General features: G+C 46.5%; 1 protein-coding gene across 6 annotated transcripts in view; it reads right to left on the bottom strand.

The window, feature by feature from the left end:
- The window catches only part of HECW1 (HECT, C2 and WW domain containing E3 ubiquitin protein ligase 1), a 460,030-nt gene extending 446,185 nt beyond the window's left edge, over positions 1-13,845 (bottom strand). For 2 of the 6 annotated variants that reach the window (XM_032874979.1, XM_032874977.1), the window contains exon 1: positions 13,551-13,845. Coding sequence is in view for 4 of the 6 variants with exons in the window: in XM_032874977.1 (XP_032730868.1) it covers positions 13,551-13,580 (30 nt within the window). In the remaining 2 variants the exon portion in view is untranslated. Of the gene's footprint in view, positions 1-12,113; positions 12,368-13,550 lie in introns of those variants that run through there. The other 4 variants (XM_032874975.1, XM_032874980.1, XM_032874976.1 and 1 more) reach the window with 3 other exon arrangements.
- Between the last annotated feature and the right edge of the window lie 2,487 nt (positions 13,846-16,332).

Here is a 16,332-nt window from a genome sequence, read left to right as displayed (position 1 = left end):
TGGACTCAGAGCACGTCTCTCTGTCATTATTTCTGATTCCGGCTATTTGAAGCCATGCTCATGGTCCTTGCTTTCCATCCTAGAAATCCTCAAAGCACAGTTTCTCTAGAGCAAAAGTTGCAAATTAGAGGCTTACAGTTATGCCAGTCTGGCTCACTGAGTATTGCCATATTATTAAATTGAGTGAGTGGGGAAAAAAAAAATCTTAAAAAACTAAAATTCTCTTAAATATTCAGTCTTGTGGTTTTCTTAGAAAAATCAGAGCTAGCTACACGTTCGCACATGTCAGCAATTGGCTTGAAACTAAGTAGCCACCAGTGCAGGCCCAGACTCACCATCCCCTGCTGGCAGCTTTCCTTCTCCCCAACCCTGAAACCCATTATTTGCTTGGACTCCAAGGGATGTACAAGCTTCCTGCCCAGACCTAAAGGGAGCTAGCAAATGGTGCTGCAAAGGGTCAAGCCAGGAGACCAGAGACAGCTTCTCATCCTAGGTCTCACAAATGCAGAGGCTGTGACCCTGGGAGATGGCTGTCTTACTGTGGGGACCGTGAGAGGGTTAAGTGGGACATGGCTTAGGTGCCTTCCCCAGCCAGCATTCTATGAATCTATAAATGGCTTAGCTAATTTTCAAACCTCACTGAGCTCATTGCCTGAAAAATACCGGAAGTCATGAGTTCCACCTGCTAATAGCACTTGGAAAAAATAGATTTGAAAAATAAAATATCTGGATCCCTCAAAAGCCATCTGCAAATTCATACCAAGATGTGCTAAATGGGAAAACAAAGCCATTCACTCAGCCTCTGAAATGAAATTTCAAAGGCAAGGGTTCTTACAATCATGAAAAAATTCCTGCCATGAAGTTTAATGTTTTGATAAAAATAGTGCATCGTTTACATGATTCAATTGAGACCAGTGAGCGCTTGAAACAGGGAGGGGTCAGGACCCCAGAATGACCTTCCTTTCCTTCTCTGGAAGTGTGACACTTCTGACGCCTAATTCCTACCCTCCCCCATTACTCTCACAGCTTGGTTTAGACGTATTTTATTTCTCTTGCTATAACCCCTCAACTTTCTCTAAATAGCTGAAATGGTTCATTCAATACTTTCTCTAGAAGCTAAAAAATACCCTAGGTTAACACAGTCAATGCCATTGAACCCAGAGCAGGATGCAGACCTCTGGAGAGGAGAATCTGACCATCCGTCCTCCTGCCTCCCTTCCCCACTCCCAGCAGTGGGAGGCCCCGCGTCCAGTGCAGTTTCCATCCCAGGCCTCGTCCACTTGCTAACAATGTGCACCAAACCCGGCCATTCACCTTGCCTGGTCCTGGAAGCCTGTGGGTCCTGAGCGGTAGCCCGTCTGAGCTACAGAATATCCCTTGACCCAGATGTTCACTGACGTCTCTATAAAATATTCAGATAAAAAACTACCTCCTGCTCCCGAAGATTCTCTAGATCATTGGGGAAAAATACCATGTGTGGCAAAGTTGGGAGTCATGAGGGAACAGGATTCTACAGCCCTGGGGTCTCAAGCAATGGACCTGAAGGTCCGGATCAAAGACAGAAGCATTCGATTTGGTAAAATTAAGTTTAACTGAAGAACAACACAATGGTTTCTAAGTCCCTGACAAGGGTGATGTTCTGTGTAATGACGAAACTGGGAGGATATTCTCAGAAGCAAGATGGTGAACTTGAAGGCCTCACCCTCAGCTCTGTGATGACAAGGACTCTGGCATATCCATTCACCAGGATAACCTAGGCCCCAGCCCAGTGTCTGGTATACGACAGACGCTCCATTAGCTGTGTGGAAATAAAACAGTCACCCCTGGGGGCCTAGTTCAGTCAGTGGAATGTATGACTGTAAATCTCAGGGTTGTGAGTTCGAGCTCCATGGTGGGTATAAAGATTAATTAAAAATTAAAAATCTTTAAAAAATTAAAAATCTTTTTAAAAATCACTCTTAAAAGACACAACTCTTTCAATTTGCTTTCTCAAACGAAATGCTTCTCCACTGCAGGGATTTTATTCTGCTGTATTTTTTGCACACTTTTGCCTTAAACTCAAGTAGCTTTTTGTCTAGAGGTAAAAATCCCGCACAAAAACAAATACTGATCATATAATGGAAACTCAAGAAATGTCTTCTAGGTGTATAAAACAATTGAAAATTACTTGAAAATAATTAATCAGAACTTTAAAAGTTTATATACAGTACTTAGACATTTTATATATATTTCCATATTATCTGTACATAGATACATGTGTATACATACACACAATGCATTTTTATTTTGGTTTGTGATCCAGTAGTCCCTAGGTCAAATTTTTCTTTAGAAGCTTAAAGCCTCTTCAGTATATATAGTGATATTTTTTCCTCTCTCCTGGGAAAAAAGCCGAAAATAGCAATTAGTGACTTCCAACTATTTTCCCAAGGATGTCACACCAAGACCTGAATGTATGTTTCCCAGACAGATGCCTTTTACTTGCTTGCAACAAAAGGATGGAGAATGTTTGCAAAGTTCTTGTGAGAGATATTTCATCAAAAATTGTGCTAGCTTGCTACTCAAAGTTGTCATGAAGACAGAGAACAGCACTGCAATAAAATTCCCCGGTGAAATTTAACCAGATACTTTATTGTGAATTGTTTTTGAATCAGAGTGGATTTAAGAAACACTGACTAGGGACGCCTGGGTGGCTCAGTTGGTTAAGTGGCTGCCTTCGGCTCAGGTCATGATCCCAGCGTCCTGGGATCGAGTCCCACATCGGGCTCCTTGCTCGGCAGGGAGCCTGCTTCTCCCTCTGCTTCTGCCTGCCTCTCTGTCTGCCTGTGCTCGCTTACTATCTCTCCCTCTGTCTCTGACAAAAAAAAAAAAAAAAAAAAAAAAAAAAAGAAACACTGACTATCTCATTCTTTCAAGTAGACACCAGGTTTACGCAAAGTCCTCAAACATGGCCCATCAGAGCCAAGGGGCCAGATCTGTCAGGCATTTCCAAAAATGAATGCACCACACAAGCAGAATGGTAACATATAATTCTTGTTTCCTATTGCCTGGGATCTGAGTCCTTTGACATTCTGCAATTTCTTCTCTATGGCTTCTTTCAGAAGATCTAAAAAGTCAGGTTTCTTCTGAAGAAGGAAGTCACTCAGACATTGGTAAGAAAGTAACACTGTGAACCTCCCTTTGGGGGTGCAGCACCTGGGTGGCTCTGTTATTAAGCGTCTGCCTTCAGCTCAGGTCATGAGCCTGGGGTTCTCGGATGGAGCCCCACATAGGGCTCACAGCTTGGTGGGAAGCCTGCTTTTCCCTCTCCCACTCCCCCTGCTTGTGTTCCCTCTCTCGCTGTGTCTTTCTCTGTCAAATAAATAAATACAATCTTAAAAAAAAAAAAAGTCCCTTTGGGAAAAGTTATCAGGCATTCTTCTGTTCATGGCTGGGCAGGACAGCAGGGAGAAGACAGGTTCCATGTCTTATACTGCGTGATCTTGGGAAAGTCTCGCCTGTCCTCGGACTTGCTCTTTTATATACAAGGATATTAAAAATTGAAGATATGGTCCAGCTATAAACTGCATTCAGCCTTTAAATAGTGAGTTCTGTTCCTGAGCGCTATTCTAGGCACTTAGGAAAATCGATGGAAAAAGCAGGATAGAAATTCTTGTCCTTGTGGAGTTCACCTCTTCCAAATTTCCACTTAGCGTTATGATATGCAGTTCATGGATGCATACATTGTGCAGAAAGCCATTCTAGAAGCAATACAATACAGACCTTCTCAACTCAGATTGTTCCTCGAGGCACTCATTCATTTAACATTCAGAGACATATCTGCAATGGCAGATACCAGGACAAGTATTTTCAGGATACTAAGATAAACGTGACTTGGTCCTTAACCTTGGGGAGCCCATCATTTAGTAAGGAGGCTGAAATGCAGGCGAGTCAATAGCGAGCATACAGTGATCCCCATCACATGGGAAGTCAGTGCAGGGAGAATCCTACTGACTGGAAAACTCAGAACGTAAGAGTTAAGCTAGATCTTAAAAATGGGTAAATGTATAGAGGGCGAGGGGAACTGAGATTAGAACACCGTGTAAGGAAGAAGGTACATAATTACAGGAAAATGGAAAGCATGTTTGGAGAAATGAAAAGAAGGTCCAGTGGGCTGCAGGAGAGGTCAACGGGACATCCTGGGACATGGCTGGCTACCACCCACAGACTTGCAAGGCCAGCCTGGGGAATGGGCTTTTCTTGTGTAGACTTTGGGGGCTCCTGATGGTTTTGAACACAGGAACAACATACGAGATGAAAAAAAATCAGTGTGGACCAGAGAGTTTTATCTAGTCCTAATAACAACAAATAACTTATTCAAATTTGAGGACAATGAAGTGACCAACAGCTACTTGCCCCCGGGGTGAGGAGAAAGCAAAGACAAGCTTTAACTGTGAGAGAATGCCAGCCTGGATTAGTAACACAGAGATTCAGTACCAACACAATACCCAGACAGTACGGGGCACCTGGGTGGCTCAGTGGGTTAAAGCCTCTGCCTTCTGCTCAGATCATGATCCCAGGGTCCTGGGATGGAGCCCCACATCAGGCTCTCTGCTCAGTGGGGAGCCTGCTTCCCTTCCTGCCTCTCTGCCTAATTCTGATCTCTGTCTGTCAAATAAATAAATAAAATCTTAAAAAAAATACCCAGGCAGCAATGAAGAGCCCAACCCCCTCCTTGTGGAGTGGGGGAAATCATTTATGGAAATCACTTTATTGGAGGATCCAGAGACCTGAAAATACCATCCAAACTCTAACCCCAGAGATTCTGTGAAAAGATTTTATTCTGTGAAGAGTGCGGCTACTCAACAGACTATTAGAAAATGCCCAACGTCACTCAGAAATACAAATCAAAATCACAAGGACACACCACTTCACATCAGTCAGAATGGCTAAAATCAACAAACCAGGAGACATCAGGTATTGGAGAGGATGAAGAGAAAGGGGAACCCTCCTACACTGTTGGTGGGAATGGAAGCTGGTGCAGCCACTCTGGAAAACAGCATGGAGGTTCCTCAAAAATTTGAAAATAGAGCTACCCTACAACCCAGCAATCGCAATACTGGGTATTTACCCCAAAGATTCAGATGTAGTGAACCAAAGGGGCACGGGCACCCCAGTGTTTATAGCAGCAATGTCCACAATAGCCAAACTATGGAAAGAGCCCAGATGTCCATCGACAGATGAATTGATAAGGAAGATGTGATTCATATATACAATGGAATATTACTCAGCCATTAAAAAGGATGAAATCTTACCATTTGCAACAATGTCGATGGAACTGGAGGGTATTATGCTAAGTGAAATAAGTCAATCAAAGAAAGACAATTATCGTATGATTTTGCTCACATGTGGAATTTAAGAAACAAAACATAGGGGAAGGGAGGGAAAAAATAAAATCAGACGAAATCAGAGAGGGAGACAAAGCATAAGAGACTCTTAACGCTAGGAAACAGACTTGGGGTTGCTGAAGGGGAAGTGAGTGGGGGCACGGGGTAACTGGGTGATGGTCATTAAGGAGGGCACATGAGGTAATGAGCACTGGGTGTTATATACAACTGAAAAATCACTGAACTCTGCCTCTGAAAATAATATGCAGCTTACGTTAATTAACTGAATTTAAATGAAATTCAATTAAATTAAAAAAAATAAAAGAGTGTGGCTACTATGTTCCAGGTACTGTTCCAAACACTGGGCAAATAAATAAGCCCCTGGTCTAAGGCGTTTACAAGTTAGAATGGGAGACAATGGATGCATAAGGAAGCAAATACATCACAAATCGAGTGGTGCCAAGAAATGTGAAGAAAAAGAAAGCAAGGAGATGGAAGAGAAGGCTGTGTATACATGGGTGATCAGGGAAAGACTTTCTGAAGAAGTGATAGGTCATTAATCGAGGATCAAGCTTGCACATACCTGGGAGAAGCCTCCCCTCCCCCCGCACACGCATCCCTTCCAGGTTAAGGGAACAGCACGGGAGACGAGAGTGTGAGTGGCTTGATTAAGGAAGGTTAAGGAGGTTGGGGACATGGGCCTGGTACAGCGGGAGTGGGAGCCCCAGTTATAAAGGGGCTGTTGGCCAAACAGGAAATTTGGATTTCATTTTCAGAGGGCTGGAACCATCGAAGACTGTGGGCAAAGAAATAACAGAGATTTCTGACTGTTCTGTGTTGTATTTGTGCTGCATGCCAACACCTAAAATAATGCCTGACACACAGCAGACATTGAGTCAATATTTGGTGAACGAATGAATGATCATTTGGGCTGCCGTACAGAGAACAGATTGCAGATGGGCAGGGCACGCGGGAGATTGGCTGGGCATCCGTGCAGAAGCTGAGAGATCATGGTGGCTGAGATAAGTCTGGTTATGCTGGCCAGAGGTGGTGAGAAGAAGGGACAGCTATTTGCAAAAAGCCGGATTAGAAGAGACAGAAGTCAGGGGATCAAAGGCATTCGGCCTGAGCAACAGAAGAACGGAGGCCTCCCTTTACACAGATGGAGAGCTCCGAAGGGAAGGCAGCTTTGAGGAGTGAAAATTGGGGTTTGTGTTTTGCACAGACAAATTTTAGATTGCATGGCATTCAGGGAGATGCCAGTGGTGGCATTCTAAGGTGAGCCAGGACCAATGAGATAGACTTGAGGATCATCAGCATGAAAGCTGTATTGAGACCAAAGGCAGAAATACAGGTAAGAAGAGATGTGAGAGCCAAGCCCTAGAGAATTCCATCACATAGGGATAAAACAGTTGGGGACCATCAAGAGAGCCTAACAAAGAGATCCAGGGACACAGTAGGAAGCCAGGAGAATCTGGTGTCCTAGAAGCAAAGGGCTCAGGACAGAGAAAGCGGACCCCAGGGTGTGACCAGCGGCACTCAGATGGGAGCTGGCCTGGTACTGGATAAGCAGACACCGCCAGTGACCATCATGGGGACAGTGGAAGGGAAGGGTGGGGACCAGAGCTTGAATGGATGCTCTGGAAGGTTGACGGAGAGATGAAGCAGGAGCACACAGGGTGCTTCCAATGAACCCACAGTATTCTGGTCTCAGGCTACACGGCTGGCTGGTATTTGTTTTACTTTCTTCATAATTCGCAGATATGTTAAACATCTTGTTAACGTCAATTAAACAATTAAACACAATAAAATACGTTTTCACAGCTCACACAGGGGGACTAAAGAAAGCCAGCATGGACAACTTTGTCCAGGTGTGTTCTGTAAGAGGGAACAGAACACTGACCAGCCGGGAGGGGTGTGGAGTCCGGAGAGGCATCTGAAATGTCCCCTATCACAGCACGTTTCTGTGTCAACTGTTTGTTCCCATCTGCCCCTTTACACGCCAGTCCTTTGCCTTGTCAGGGACAGGGGTGACCCTCAAAACTACTTCTTTCTCAACTTCAGAAAGCTCATTTCCACAAAAATTACTTAGGCACAAATTAGAGGGGACGATTTTATTAACTGAGTAGTCTTACATTTTGATGGTAAAAGGAATTAAGAATAACAACACAGAAAGTCCTTTTAAGAGTAAAAACCTATCGATCACATCCTGTGGTTTTCTGGCTGGTCAGTGTGTTGCAGGAGGGACCGTGATGGACGGCTGCGGTGGCTGCGGACAGCAAGCAAGCGAGGTCTAATGTGTCCAACCCTAGTCTCCCCTTAACCTGAACTGAATTGCAGGACTGAGACTTGCAGGACTGAGACTTCTGTTTCTCAAACTGTCATGACTTAAACCCCGAAAGCAAAAACAGGGAACATGTGTGCAAGTTAAATGAATGTCAGTTTAAGGACAAAGTGATTGAATCACAATCGCTGGCCATGGATGTAAATTCTGGTCTTCTTTTTTTCCCTTCCACACACATGATATTTCCCTGACATCTGTTCAATCCAAATAGATCTAGAAAGTGTGAAAGGGAAAATCTGCTCCACTAAATATATAAAAGGGACCCCGAGTGAAGTCTCCATGATGGCATTCGTCATTATGGGCACAGATGGCGTCCTTTTCCAGCACCCCCCACCCCAACAACACCAGCTTAAGTTCCATACACTGAATTCTCCCCAAAATACTGCAAGGCAACAGATACTGGGTAACCCCAGAATAGTCTGTCTGTACACTACATCCTTATTTATCAATCCTCTGTGTACATCAAGCTTTGGGCCAACAAATCAGGAAGAGCGTGGGTTCTCAACTAATAATGTGAACAGGGCACATCTCCTGGTTGCTATGGGGAATCCAGATGTCGTTGTCTAGTGACCAGGGGGCTTAGTGGTCTTGATGATACCTTGCCCATAAGCAGTGACATTATTGTCATCGTGCACGGACTGCTTATCATTTTCTCTACAGTGCCCAGGTCACAGAACATGACAACCACTTACCGATAAATACCCATACATCCAAATATTATGGTATGGGACATATAAATCACCAACATACTGCTTTGTTTCCTAAAGTGTTGAAGGAGGCTTTAGGACAAATGCACAGTGATTAGAAAGTCCATGTTGATGTCCAACAAAATCATCAGACGAGCTAGTCTGCCTCCAAACCTCATTGTATCTTAACTTGAGAAGCAACAGTTATGAAGAAAATAGAGGGGTGCCTGGGTGGCTCAGTGGGTTAAGCCTCTGCCTTTGGCTGGGGTCATGATCCCAGAGTCCTAGGATCGAGCCCCTCATGGGGCTCTCTGCTCAGCGTGGGGGCCTGCTTCCCCCTCTCTCTCTGCCTGCCTCTCTGCCTACTTGTGGTCTCTGTCTGTCAAATAAATAAATAAAATCTTTTAAAAAAAGTTTAAGAAGATAGAAAGTGTTGAGACAGATGGAAGATTATGAGGCGCCCACCTGCATCCAGTGGAACCGGGTAAGGGTGAGTGGGTGGAGCTACCAGTCCCAAATGTGTTATGGCTGAGGCAGGAGGTCAGCCGAACTCAAGAAGGGGCAGGAACACAAAACAGTAAGTAAATAAGTAAATAAATAAGAGCAAAGTGAGGGACCAGAAGGCAATGGGAACATTGTTAGATGAATCCCAGGGAACACTCCTGACCGCCACGGTTACTCAGCTGTGAAACACACTCCATGGTGAGAATAAAAACATTTTACTCTAGGTCCTTGAAACTTGACTATCAAACCATAAACTAACAGACATTTTATATAAAAGTTGGGGATCATCCACTTTCCTCCTCACTGGGAACAGAAATGCCACAGATTTTTCCTTTCATATAGTAAATCTAATTTTACAAATAAGAAAGAACCGTGATAGTTACTTATGGACAATATGGTTAACAGAGATAACCCAGAGGTTAGCACACATAGCCTTAAGTATTTCTTGTAGACATACTGCAAAGTTAGGTTTATAAATAAGTGTAAATATTGATATAATTATAATTAATACTAATCTTTGTCTCCCTCTAATTCAGTTGAGTAAATCCACAAAAACCATCCCAGAATCACAGCATTAGACATGACCTTTTGGATTACCTGGTTCAACTCCTTACTTTTAAAGAAGAGGAGGGCACCTGGGTGGCTCAGTGGGTTAAAGCCTCTGCCTTCAGCTCAGGTGATGATCTCAGGGTCCTGGGATCGAGGCCCGCATCGGGCTCTCTGCTCAGCAAGGAGCCTGCTTCCCCCTCTCTGTCTGCCTGCCTCTCTGCCTGCTTGTGATCTCTCTCTCTCTCTGTCAAATAAATAAATAAAAAAATCTTAAAAAAAATAAAGAAGAGGAAATCAAACCTCAGAGAGGGAAAGTGACTTGAAAAAAGCCACGTGGAACATTCCACACTGTTTTCTCTAAAAGTCCATGAGTGTCAAACATGCTTAGGGCTGCCTTATAGGAAAGCATGTGGATTTGAACTTCCTGGTTTCCTAATAGTAACCCGTCCTGCTTTTCAGGATGAAAAGGTAAAGAGGTCACCAGATGGAAGCAAGGGGTCTGTCTGTAAGTCACACCTGTTGGCGTAGAAATCGCTGGTGGCCCAGCAATGATGGTTGTCTCTGGTCTAGCTGTGGGCTCATTTCAGAGGTTACAATGTGATTCCAACAGAACAACTCTCCGCCAGGGGCATTCCCTAGATAAGTCCATCATCGGAGCAAACTGTGGGTGTGGAACCAGTCTTAGAGAGGAAGTGGCAGAGTGGGGCTCACCCTCACCGTCTAATTGTGGGCTGGAGTTCAGGGGCTGAATAAGTTCCCTTTTAAGGCCACAGTAAGACAGAACCGAGCAGCTATCAGATCAATTTTATCAAAAGATAACCCAGGTTTTTCAAGTAAGAAAGAACCCAAGCGGGCAGTCTTGCAATCTCTGTGGTTTCTCCCCGAGAGCCGGGGGAGCCTTTCTCCGGGGCAGCATGAGGGAAGGCACAGATTTGAGTCCTGGCTCACCTGTTCCCTCAGAGGCTTACATAAGCCCTCCGATCGGCCCATCTGACTCACGAAGGGAAGAATTCCTACCTACCTCCTGCCTAAAAGAGTAGAGGGCATTGTTATGACCTGAAATGCACTCAACCAACATTCCTGAGAACATACCCCTGTCCTGGGCGAAGTGCAATGTGCCAGAGAGATGAGAGATGAATTGAACAATGTCCTTGTCCTCAAAGTGCTCGCAGCACATTCAAGGGGGCTGTGGTCCTTTCACACCTCCTGTAACTGCAGTATGATAAGAGCTGCCTCAGAGGTATGAAGGAGAAGGCCATGGAAACAGGAGAGGGGGTACTTCATGGCGCCTGGCAGGTATCCTTAGTCCCGGATGTTATTATAATTGTAACTTTAAAACAAATGAGCACAGTACAGTGGAAAATCGATTAGTTAAGCATAAATCGATGACCATATACCTCAACCATTCCCAAACTGTAGAAATTACTACAAGCACATGAAAATGCTTTGCTTGCCTTAGCATAATGGTTGCCTCATTTCTATAATGAGCATCAGTGCTAACAAGTTTTGTGAACAATATTAAATTCTGTCAGGGAAAGTAAGTCAGACGCTATTACCAATTGCCAATGAAACAGCCACTTAGAGTCTTTCATTAAAAACAAAAAAAAACAATCATTGGAAATAAGCTATATTGTCCATTACTTACAAAAGATGAGACTGTAATAAAGACCTAATTCACAATCAAGGAGAAAATTGGTTACCCAGTATTCTTCTAGGTACCCCAGACCCTACCAAATCTTTTGCTCTAGGGAATAAAAGCAAACAAATTTGACCTGTTTGAGTCATTGGCTAATTTCATCTAGAAGAAAATGCAGATACCAGAGTTAAAACAAACTGCAAGGTGTTAAAACAAACCATAAATTATATTATCTGTCCCTTTGTTGTTTGCATAATTTGGGCTATAATTATTGGCCTTGATAAACTTGGTAACTTTTCTTACTCCTCTACCATTATCACACAATGCTAGAACTGGAAGGAGCCCCAGAAATCAGCCAGTCCAACTTCCTCACTTCACTGATAAGGAGGGGAGATGGCAGAGGCTTGTCCTCCCATAATCACATCTGTCCTTTTAGTCCTCCCTGCATTGATAATCATATCTGATGGAGGCATCACAGAGACTAAAGCTTAAATGATCTTTTAAAAACACCCTTCTTTAAAAGCCAGAAGTGCTAAGGGAAGCAAATGACGGCACAGACACAAGTCACAGGCGCTGCAGTGTCTCTGTACTGATCCATTAATAGGCTGTGCCAGCTCAGAATGTGGTCTCCCAACCAAGTCAATAATGTCACAATCTAAACAAACTTGGGCAATTTGCCTTCATGAAATAACTACCTGAGACAAAATGAACTGTCATTCCACAAAGCTGCTAACCTGCCCTAGACTGGGACTCCAGAATTAGTCAGAACATGGTTTATTAAATGAAACACTCTAAAGTTCCATTTGCCTGTGGGTCTAGGAACTAAAATAGTGCTACCTTCCCCCCCCCTCCATGCCACATTCCAGAGGAGGCGGCAAACAGAGGTGAGGGGCAGCAGGGAATTCTGCCACGCTCTTTTGCTCCAAGCACGCACACACGTTCATACACACAGGGTAGGCATTTGGACTCTAATCCCTTCTTAGTGGAAAACACACATTTTCAAAATGAATCCCCGATCTAGAACGAATTACCGTAATAGCCACAGCCGGCGCGAGTCCGCTGATGAGAAATGCAGATCTGGCCACCTGCTTTGAGACGCCTTGGACCACGACACTGCCTGGGTCTTTAAAGTCTGGCCTTTTCAGGTAGGGCATCTGCCCTCCTAAATCGCGTTTAAATCCCAGGAAAAGAGAGAAGATGCCTCCCTTAGTCTTTGAACTAGGCTGCTCCTCCTGTTTCCATTTCTGCTGAACACAGCCTTGTTATCTTTTCAAAGAGAAAAAAAAAAAAATAAAAACAAGGGGAGAATTGCACCACTGCAGATCCCAAGAGAAGTAAGCGCAAAACTATAGTAACGTCAAATATCTTCAGCAACTAGGAAAATCCCCACATGCTGTCTGGTGTCAGCTCAATGCAGACAGGGGCCGCTCTGTGCCCGGAACCACAGGAAGCCCGGCATCTCCGCAGCCTGTGTCCCTGCCAGCTCCCCCCACGCGCTCAAATTGGGCAGGGAAGTTATGGTCTCTGTGTGCAAGACAGAGAGACAGACCACGCACCCACACTCCGCAAATCTGCCAAGTGGCCGAGACGTCAAAACGGCAGAGCGATCACAAGGCACTGGCAGAGCGGGGGATGGAGGGGCCACATTGTTCGAGCCCTCGGATTTTGCTGCATTGCCACGGCCCGGGAATGTAGGGGTAGAAGGAAGCGCACCTCCAGCTAAAAATGGACCGGGCGCATTTTTCCCAGTGGCTCCCTCCCCGCCTGCGTGCGGGTCGCAATACGCGAGGCGACGAAACGGGCTGCTCCCGCTAAAACTCAGGTGGCAGGCCCGGCTGAGCGGTGCAGCCGGCCGGGGACAGGGAGGAGCTGGAGCAGCACCCACACCGCGCATCCTCGCAGCCTGCCACCACCCAGGGGAGCACGGCCCCGACCTGCCCCGCGCCCCATGAGAGAGCACTGGCAAGCTCGCGCGGGGCTGGGGACTCGCTCGGCTAACCACGGCATTGCATGGGACACAATTGTCTACGAGGGAACCCGAGGCAAAGCCCAAATTCGGAGCCTTGGTTCGCAAGGGGTGGGTGTGGGCCAGGAAGGGGGATTACGTAGGTCTCTCCGCCCCCTCCCCTGACACCTCCTCGCCGCTGGGAGGGCGCCGGGGGGCGGGGGAGGCGCCACCAACCCGCTTGGGGGCTTCTTTGTTTCTCTCCGTGCCCCGCAGGAGGGCCCGGTGTGCCTGCCGTACCCGAGCCGGGGTCGCCCCCCGGGATGCCTGCCCGGCCCGGGCGGCGGCACGACCCACGCTGACAATTGAACCTCGCGGGAGAAGCGAGAGGGTGGGGAGGAGGGTGGATCCCGGGCCCTGGGGAGGGAGGGCGCTGCCGGGGCCTCGGGAGCGGCGGGGAAGCCGCCCAGAGAAGGGCGGGGGAAGGGGCGGCAGGCAGAGTCCCCGCAAAGCGCTCGCTTACCTTGGCAGCCCCGGCCTGGGCACAGATCATGCTCCAGTCAGCGCGCAGGTTAGAGCCGGGGGGCGCACGTGCCCTGCATGGCGCGCCGGGCACCTGCCGGGGGACCGGGGCGCCCGCCCGCTCTCGCAGCGCTCCGGGGGCTCGCGGCGAGCGGCAGCCGCCGCCAGGGCCACGGCGAGAGGCGCGCGCTGCTCGGTAGTGTACGCGCGAGGACTGGGCCGGCTCGGTCAGAGACGCACCGTATTCGGGCAGCCACAACGGCGCCTGATGCTCGGTAACGCAGCACACTTCATCGCTTTATCCTCCCGCCCGCATCCCCTCCCTCCCTGCCTGCTCCTCTGTGGGTACCAGACTTCCCGAACCAACCACAAGCTGGGCTTGCTCTCATTAGCGCTGCCCCGCCCTGCAGCCTCCGCGCACCGCCCCCCCCCCCCTGCCCCCGCCGTAAATATATATTGATTCTTGTTACCGCCGGCCCCATCCTTCCTACACCCAGCAGGCATACTGGGCATATCCAGCACCGGCCCCGGCCCACTGGCCCTTTTGTATCGGAGCAAACAGTATGTCCGGAAAGGATCTGGTAGAGACACCCTAGCAGGTACCGGATGACAAGTGTTCTTGGCCTCTGTCTTACACACTTTCCCCACCTACCCTATACACAGTTATGAACACTCACACATGTCTGGGCACCATCCTGTGTCTGCACCGCAAAAACACAAAACAAACATTGTAATTACAAATGCAAAGGGTGAAAATACTACCCCCCACCCCTCCACATCGCCCCCCCCCCAATCTATTGTTGGACAAGACTAGCTTTCAAACAGTGTTTCATACTAAACTGCACGCAGTATCAGGATGCTAGAACTGGAAGGAAGCAAAGAATAAATCCCTCCTTGCACAGCCAACCAAGATGCATAGAGAACTGAAATGTTAGACGCTGTTGGCTGCTGGCTGCTCCGTGTATATAAATCTATGTGCGTTTGGTCGGGATCTGGCTTGATGTATTCACACAAGATGCAGTGGTTTTGAGCACGTGCTCTCCATCATCTGTAATTCCATGAACTGCATTCTTCAGAATGCTTATTTATTTATTTCCAATTCTCCTGCCCAGCATCTCCTGAGTGAGACATTTTACACACCAGGAGAAATCTTTCCCACACCCCAAGCTCAGTCTTCCTTCCCACACCCCAAGCTCAGTCTTCCTCTAGAATAAACAAAGGGTGGCCCTGACTCCCCAACTCCTCACTCCCCATTGAAGTCAGTGCACAGACTTCTCTAGACCACATCTCTCCCCCAACCCTGTAAGATGGGATGTTTCTCAGTGACTCTCCGTTCACTGGCCCAAGTCTTGACTTCTCTCTCACAACCAGAAGTTTTCAGAAGTGGAAGACTTGGAAAACCACAGTGAAGAAAATTCTTTACTTCAATTAATTGTCAAGAGGTTCACCTCTTTATTTTCAGGGTCACAGCATCAACCTGGCTCAGAGACACTTTTCTGTTCTCTCTGTCACGGAGATAACTGGACAAGTCAACATCTTTCGTAAGGGTTTTGAAGCAACAATCCTGAAAGTGTGCTTTATTTTCCTCTGGGGAGTTTCCTTTTTTATACTGAAGGCAAAAGATAAGAAAGCAGAAGTACACCAACTTTCACCTTTTGGCACATGGAGTAAATTCTTTATGAAGCTGCTTCTCCACGTTGGAGGCAACGGCAGCACACACACTCACACACTTGTTGTCCCCTGTATTCTCCACACTCACATCATCATGTGAGTCATGCAGCTTGGGTGAAAGCATCTTGTTTCCCAGAGAAGAAAACCAAGGTGACATGGGTTCTCCAGTGGCTTTAAGGTCTCATGGCCAGCAGAAGACTCAAGTCTAGAATTAACTGACTTTGGCTTCCTGAACCTTAAAGCGAAGCATATTGGGTGGAGAAATAAAAAGATTTTGTCATCAATTTTAAAGCCATCCATTTGTGAATCACATTTATGAAGCTTCTAATATACTCCAAACAGTGTTATAAGTACCATAAAATCAAGTTCCAGTCCTAGTGCCCCCCAAAGCACTAACCTTACATAAGAGGGCTAAGACGATGAAGCACATGCAAACACTGGATGTTATCGTGATAATGATGTCACCTTGTGTTTCCAACTTTTGTAACTCAGGGAGGGACTGGCACGTATGCTCATCTCAGGCCACATGCAGATAAAGACAGACAAACAGCATCCTTTGTTAGCAGCACCTACAGTGCTGAGAAAGCTGGTGACTTGAAACAACCAACGGATCACACTTAGGAACAGACCTCCAACATAATGGCAGAAGAGGAAGTCTTTTTTTTGTTTTGTTTTGTTTTGTTTTTAGACTTTATTTATTTATTTGTCAAAAAAGGGAGAGAGAACAAGCAGGGGAAGCTGCAGGCAGAGAAAGAATCAGGCTCTCCGATGAGCAAGGAGCCTGATGCAGGACTCCATCCCAGGACCCTGTGATCATGACCTGAGCTAAAGGTAGCCAGTTAACTGCCTGAGCCACCCAGGAGACTCAGAAGTCAACGTCTTATAGTTAAGTACCAAGCAGCTGAAACTGTGTTCATGGTGTCATGTCTGACATTGTCTCCATAAGACCAATGTACCCATGACACAAAATTATCATTTGAGGACACCTAAGGCTAAGGATAGTAATTCCGAGGCCAGGGTGTCCAATTTTGGTCAGCTCAACAAGCTACCTAGAGAAACCAGCCCTTCCTCTTATGAAGGAAAAAGGATTTTAATTAGCAAACAACTAAGGA

The sequence above is a fragment of the Lontra canadensis genome, unplaced genomic scaffold (assembly GCF_010015895.1).
Source record: "Lontra canadensis isolate GAN:19392208 unplaced genomic scaffold, GSC_riverotter_1.0 scaffold54, whole genome shotgun sequence".
Lineage (NCBI taxonomy): Eukaryota > Metazoa > Chordata > Mammalia > Carnivora > Mustelidae > Lontra > Lontra canadensis.
Note: the sequence above shows the minus strand (reverse complement) of the source record. Positions and strands in the feature narration are given on the sequence as shown.